The following is a 7,592-nucleotide window of genomic DNA, read 5'->3' on the forward strand; positions in this document are numbered from 1 at the left end:
TTGTTTCAATATCTCCATGGATTTATTGAGTTACAGAAGGAGAGTTATGACCTGAGGCTGCTTATCAAATACTGAGGAGACATCAGAAATGCTGTCCACAGGCAGAGGGGGGAAGCTGATCGAGTGGGTCTCGAACTTCATGTTTAACTTTGATCAGTGCTTGCCTATGACATGTGGTTCGTTTCAATGGGACGAGGCACAAGGGACAGTGCACTATACCTGCTTGTACTTCCTGTAGCAACGCTGGATGACAGCTGCAGCGATCTCTTGCTGTTCCTTCAGCCTCCTGCCCTGCTCAATAAACACAGGCTGCAGTTAGACAACTAGTCAATGCACAGTTCAACATTCAAGCTTCTAAAAAAAAAACTGGCACCATCCGTTCCTTCTCTCTGGCACGGTGGCTCAGTGGTTAGCACTGCTGCCTCACAGTACCAGGGACCTGGGTTCGATTCCACCCTCAGGCAACCGTCTGTGTGGAGTTTGCACATTCTTCCCGTGTCTGCGTGGGTTTCCTCTGGGTGCTCCGGTTTCCTCCCACAGTCCAAAGATGTGCAGGTTAGGGTGGATTGGCCGTGCTAAATTGTCCCATAGTGCCCAGGGATGTGCAGGTTAGGGTGGATTGGCCGTGTTAAATTGTCCCGTAGTGCCCAGGGATGTGCGGGTTAGGGTGGATTGGCCGTGCTAAGTTGTCCAATAGTTCCCAGGGATGTGCAGGGTTACAGGCGGTGGGTCAGGGTGAGGTGCTCTTCGGAAGGTTAGAGTGAACTGAATGGGCCGAATGGCCTGCTTCCACACTGTAGGGATTCTATAAAGTCTTGCCAAATGCAGGAAATGGGACATGGAAACCAGAACGAGCAGGAAATGCCCAATGGGTCAGGCAGTGTCTCTGGGCAGAGGAATAGATTGCACCGTCTGGGCAGGAACCTTCTGCCTGGACTGGAAGGTCAGAGTCACATCAGACTGACTTCAGCTTCAGCCAGTCTACCGTACACCAGGCATTAACCCAGCTCCCAACTTTTCCCAACAACTGAAGATCAGTTCTCACTGTGCAAGGCTGCCCCTCTGATCTCAGTGCAATGTTCATTGGGAACAGAAGTGAAGGAGATTGGAAATACTACTGGGATACCTCTGCGTCCGCAGCTATTTACAAGGTCTGGTTTTGTTTATTCACTTGTAGGATGTGGGAGTCGCTGGCTGGGGGCAGCATTTATTGCCCCATCCCTAGTTGCCCCCCTTGAGAAGGTGGGGGTGAGCTGCCTTCTTGAACCGCTCAGTCCATGTGCTGTGGGCTGACCCATAGTGTCCCTTAGGGAGGGAATTCCAGGGATTCTGACCCAGCGACACTGAAGGAATGGCGATATATTTCCAAGTCAGGATGGGGAGTAGCTCGGAGGGGAACGTGCAGGGGGTGGTGTTCCCATGTACCTGCTGCCCCTTGTCCTTCTGGATGGACGTGGTAGTGGGTTTGGAAGGTGATGCCTGAGGATCTTTGGTGAATTTCTGCAGTGCATCTTGTAGATGGTACACACTGCTGCGACTGAGCGTCAGTGGGGAAAGGGAGTGGGATGTTTGTGGATGTGGTGCCAATCGAGCGGGGGCTGCTTTGTCCTGGATGGTGTCGGGCTTCTTGCGCTCAATCACAATGCTACTATCTCTGCAATCCCAGTGCACAGGGATTTTCTTACAGTACAGTCGGTCGAAGAGGCTACTGGATAAGAAGGGAGGGAGAGAAATGCTCAGCTGCCTGAAGGAACCAAACCTAATCGAGCACCAAGTGACCCTGCCAAGGGCTAGCATCAACTCTCAGCCCAGAGTGGCCACAAAGACGAGCGGGTTCTCAAAAATAATAGCATTGGGTTAAAAATGAAATATACACATCACTCAGGTCACAATGGATATTTTGGAAATTAAAACACTCTCAGTCACACACACCGACAACCCACAGTCTCACACACACCGACAACCCACAGTCTCACACCGACAACCCACAGTCTCACACAACAGCCAACAAACCCACATGACAGGCACAGTGTGTGAGAACAGACAGAGTGCAGGAGGGGGACAATGCGACAAGATGGTCAGACCAATAACAGTGGTCAGGGGCAGAAAGACAGACAGAGAGCAGGAGAAGTCAGGGGAGAGGAAGGGTGGGAGTGAAAACAATCAGGAAAGAGGGAGAGAGATAACGAAGAGGGAGCGTGAAGGTGCAGAGAAAGAGAGTGAGCGTGGAGAGGGAGAGGGAGAGAGGCACACAGCGTGAAGGAGGGGAGAGAGTGAGCGTGGAGAGGGAGAGAGGCAGACAGCGTGAAGGAGGGGAGAGAGTGAGCGTGGAGAGGGAGGGAGGGAGAGAGAGGCAGACAGCGTGAAGGAGGGGAGAGAGTGACTGATGGATCGTGTGCTGACAGCAGACACAATCCTATCACAGAGCTTACCGTGTACTTGCGGAAGGCAGTCTGGATGATACGTGCTGCCTCATACAGCTCTCGCTGCTCATGGTCTGAGAGAGTCAGCAATGCAAACTCACTCTCCATCTTCCCATTCGCTGATGCATTGAGGAAATCTGACCAATCAGTGTTGGCTGGAGTATCGACTCTCTCAAAGGTGATGTCACTGAGTGGAGAGTTGACAGGGCTCAGGCAGGGGTTTGATGGGGGTGTCAGTGGCTGGCTGTACATAGACCTGAGAATGAGGAACATAACCAACTTACTGCAATCATCTCATCACTTATGAAGGTGCTAATGTTCCGAATCACAAAACACGACCAGCACTGGGTTAGAGACAGAGTAAAGCTCCCTCTACACTGTCCCTCATCAAACACTCCCAGGGACAGGGCCAGCACAGGGTTAGATACAGATTAAAGCTCCCTCTACACTGTCTGCCATCAAACACTCCCAGGACAGGGACAGCACAGCGTTAGATACAGATTAAAGCTCCCTTTCAGTTGCATTGTTTCATTAATTGCTCCTTCACATCTTCAGAATGTCTGACTGAAATTAATCTCCAGTATTTACCATGGAGAATGGTCAGTGACTTGTATTGACAGCAGAATGATGTGGGTACTTTCCCTGGAACAGACTGATGGGTAGTCTGGAAAGGCCGAGGGGTGACCCGATGATGGTCATTCAAAATATGAAAAATCGAAGGAATGCAGAGCGAATATGTCCTGTTCAGAGAGGGGCTTGCTATGTTAGACAGTCTCTAACGATTCCATCAGGAATGCAGAGAGTGGGAGCAATGGGGCCTTCACTCCTGTAGAGTGTGGGGAAGGGGAGCACGACAAATATATTAAAGGGATGCGAGATATGTCCACGATGCAGAAAGGAGTAATGGGGTGAGAGTGCAGGATCAATACTAGTCCCAATTGTTGATGCTGACTGGCCAAGATTTGCAAACATTACTGAGCTAGGTGGAAATAAGCTGTGGTCATTGACTGCTTCAAAACCGCTAGGGGAGCTCTGGCTGTGTGGCCGAGACACAGTCTGCTCTCAAAGTGAAGCTGACGGCCTGGTAGACAGGCTGTGGAATAATAATCGGAGCGCAGATTTCAGTGTAAACACTTCCTGCAGCTAGTTCACACTGGGACTGGGTGCGGCTGCAGACTTGTCCTCACCCACTTCGCCAAGATCTCAGGCTGCATGGAATTTCAAAACAATCTGAAGCAGTCAGTTTGTGCGTCAGCACGGGAATATAATCCTGGGCAACATGTCACCTGAATCAGGGTCTCGTCCAATATAAATCCCAGTGGAGCTGGGGGTGGGGAGGGGAGAGAGACACAGCACATCAAAGACAGGCGGTACAACCCTGACCAGATCTCAATGTCACCTCTACCCAGCGCTAACTGCACTCCATATGATCAACATCACTTGGTACAGGATTGGCTATCACAACACTTGGCCAACAGAAACACACACGCAAGTTACTCTCTGTTCCCCAAAGGACAACATCCAGCCACATCCCTTACCAAATCAGCACCTTTACACACCAAATCTACATCCCAGTGTTATACACTGACAGACCTGACCGCACCGGTACTGTACCCCAGTGTTACACAGCGACAGACCTGTCCCCACTGGTACTGTAGCCCAGCGTTATACAGTGACAGACCTGTCCCCACCGGTACTGTACCCCAGTGTTATACAGCGACAGACCTGCCCCCACCGGTACTGTACCCCAGTGTTATACAGCGACAGACCTGTCCCCACCGGTACTGTACCCCACTGTTATACAGCGACAGACCTGTCCCCACCAGTACTGTACCCCAGTGTTATACAGTGACAGACCTGCCCCCACCAGTACTGTACCCCAGTGTTATACACAGACAGACCTGTCCCCACCGGTACTGTACCCCAGTGTTATACAGTGACAGACCTGTCCCCACCGGTACTGTACCCCAGCGTTATACAGTGACAGACCTGTCCCCACCGGTACTGTACCCCAGCGTTATACAGAGACAGACCTGTCCCCATCAGTACTGTACCCCAGTGTTACACAGTGACAGACCCGTCCCCACCGATACTGTACCCCAGCGTTATACAGCGACTGACCTGTCCCCACCGGTATTGTACCCCAGTGGAATACAGCGACTGACCTGTCCCCACTGGTCCTGTACCCCAGTGTTACATAGTGACAGATCCGTCCCCACTGCTACTGTACCCCAGTGTTATACAGCGACAGACCTGCCCCCACCGGTACTGTACCCCAGTGTTATACAGCGACAGACCTGTCCCCACCAGTACTGTACCCCAGTGTTATACAGCGACAGACCCGTCCCCACCAATACTGTACCCCAGTGTTATACAGCGACAGACCCGTCCCCACCGGTACTGTACCCCAGTGTTATACAGCGACAGACCTGTCCCCACCGGTACTGTACCCCAGTGTGAAACAGCGACAGACCTGCCCCCACCAGTACTGTACCCCAGTGTTATACAGCGACAAACCTGCCCCCACCAGTACTGTATCCCAGCATTATACAGCGACAGACCTGTCCCCACCAGTACTGTACCCCAGTGTTATACAGCGACAAACCTGTCTCCAAAGTCCCATTGACTCCCTCATCCCAGTGAGTGCCATCTGATTTTTATTTCCAGAGATCCTAATCAGATCCCCAGGTCTCGCGATCCTCATTGATCCATAATTGCAGTGATCCCCATCAGATGTCCCAATCTTCGTCCCTATCAGACTGCAGAACGATCATCCCCAACGAAGTCCATCCCTATTCATAAAAATGATATTCCCAGCTTCAGTAATTCCCGCCAGATTGCCAGCCCTCGTGATCCATGACAGGTCTCCTCATACATGGTCTCTTTCAGATCCACATCCAAACAGCTACATTGGAACCATGACCCAATAATCCCTGACCTAGTGATGCACAACCCAGTTGACCCCATTGGATCCCAACCCATTGATCTCCAGCAAATCACTGACTCAGTGGATCCCAATTGATGTCTGACCTAGTGATCCCCAACCCAATGATCCCCATCACTCCCTGACTGTGATCCTCTTTCAATGCACATGTTATTTGCTATTATCCTGTGTCCAGTGAGGATGCCTCGTGGATCCACTGGGATTACCTGTGCTGGGAGAAGTTTGGAAGTTGGTCAACATTCTCCAGGTAGCTGGCCAGCCAGCTCATGGTGTCACTGATCGCTGCATTGTCTTGATGCTCTTTCAGAGCTGTCTCGACGGTGTTAAAATCTTCCTGCTTGATCCTCTCTGGAGTGGCATCAATAATCTGCTCCGCCAAAGTAATCATATCAACCTGGGGTGACAGGAGAGCCGACAGTGAGAGACGGTAGGTTGACAGCTGCATCAGTATGTAGGGTAGGGACAGAGAGATGAGCTCAGTAACACTGCTACAGGCAGAAACAACCTGAACTCAATGTGTTAAAATCCTGTCCTCAGGTACTTCTCAAAACAAAAATCGCTCACGACATGTCAAAGCCAACAATGACTACTCCCCTCCAACTCTTTCAGTGTTGCTGAGATAAAAACTCTGCAACTCCCTCCCACATCGTGGGTGTATCTACAGAACACTGGCTTAGGAAGTCAGCTCATCGCCTTCTCAAGGGGCAGTTAGGGATGGGCAATAAACGCTGGGCCCAACTAGCTATACTCACCTTGTGTGAAAGATCATATCAATAAAAAGTGCCTCTGAATTAACAACGAAGGAACAGCGATATATTTCCAAGTCAGGATGGGGAGTGGCTCGGAGGGGAACTTGCAGAGGGTGGTGTTCCCATGTACCTGCTGCCCCTTGTCCTTCTGGATGGACGTGGTAGTGGGTTTGGAAGGTGCTGCCTGAGGATCTTTGGTGAATTTCTGCAGCGCATCTTGTAGATGGTACACACTGCTGCTACTGAGCGTCGGTGGTGGGGGGAGTGGGATGTTTGTGAATGTGGTGCCATTCGAGCGGGGGCTGCTTTGTCCTGGATGGTGTCGAGCTTCTTGAGTGTTGTTGGAGCTGACCCCATCCAGGGGCAAGTGGGGAGTATTCCATCACACTCCTGACTTGTGCCTTGTAGATGGTGGGACAGGCTTTGGGGGGGAGTCAGGAGGTGACTTACTCGCTGCAGGATTCCCAGCCTCTGACCGGCTCTTGTAGCCACTGTGTTTATGTGGTGAGTCCAGTTGAGTTTCTGGTCAATGGTAACCCCCAGGATGTTGATACCAGGGGATTCAGTGATGGTAACACCATTGAATGTCAAGGTACAATGGTAACATTGTCTCATGGAGATGGGCATAGCCTGGCATTGGAGAGGTTACTTTGTGGGTGGGGAGGAGGCGGATGCGAAGGTTTGGGTGAAGGAGGTCGAGAAAATGCTTTTCCGGGAAATTTTCACATCAAGAGTTGAGTTGAAATTCACAAAAGATCCTCAGGCAGCACCTTCCAAACCCACGACCACTTCCATCCAGAAGGACAAGGGGCAGCAGGTACATGGGAACACCATCCCCCTGCAGGTTCCCCTCCGAGCCACTCCCCATCCTGACTTGGAAATATATTGCCGTTCCTTCAGTGTCGCTGGGTCAAAATCCTGGAATTCCCTCCGTAAGGGACATTGTGGATCAACCCACAGCACATAGACTGCAGTGGTTCAAGAAGGCAGCTCACCCCCACCTTCTCAAGGGGGGCACCTACACACAGGGCAATAAATTCTGAGGTGCCCACATCCCACAAAATGAATTTTTAAAAAGTCAGCACAGCCAAGGGGATTAAGGTGGTTCCTGGAGAGCATGGGTTTGACAGTTTGTTGTGCACAGGAGTTGGTTTGGTGAGAGTCTGATGTCAGGGGTTAGGTCTGGGCTATCCCATGGAGTGGGATATCACATGGAGTTGGGGTGGGCAGCGGGATATCTGGAGGAATGGGAGTTGGGAGTGGGCTATCAAGAGGAGTGGGGGTGGGGAGTGGGCTATCTGGAGGAATGGGAGTTGGGAGTGGGGTATCCGGAGGAGTGGGGGTGGGGAGTGGGATATCCGGTGGAGTTAGGGTGTGAAGTGGGTTATTCGGAGGAATGGGAGTGGGGAGTGGGATATCCGGAGGAGTGGGAGTGGGGAGTGGGATATCCGGTGGAGTTAGGGTGGGGTGTGGGAT

The 7,592-nt window shown here is 51.5% G+C and overlaps 1 protein-coding gene across 1 annotated transcript in view; it reads right to left on the bottom strand.

Moving 5' to 3' along the window:
• Window positions 1-204: 204 nt before the first annotated feature.
• The window catches only part of LOC109925017 (calmodulin-binding transcription activator 1-like), a 53,454-nt gene continuing 46,066 nt past the window's right edge, over window positions 205-7,592 (bottom strand). The window contains exons 16-18 of the mRNA XM_048620010.1: window positions 5,574-5,761; window positions 2,433-2,679; window positions 205-291 (exon numbers count right to left, since the gene is read on the bottom strand). Of these exons, the coding sequence (XP_048475967.1) occupies window positions 214-291; window positions 2,433-2,679; window positions 5,574-5,761 (513 nt within the window). The 3' untranslated portion in view covers window positions 205-213. The remainder of the gene's footprint in view (window positions 292-2,432; window positions 2,680-5,573; window positions 5,762-7,592) is intronic.

This window comes from Rhincodon typus, chromosome 45 (assembly GCF_021869965.1).
Source record: "Rhincodon typus isolate 14 chromosome 45, sRhiTyp1.1, whole genome shotgun sequence".
Lineage (NCBI taxonomy): Eukaryota > Metazoa > Chordata > Chondrichthyes > Orectolobiformes > Rhincodontidae > Rhincodon > Rhincodon typus.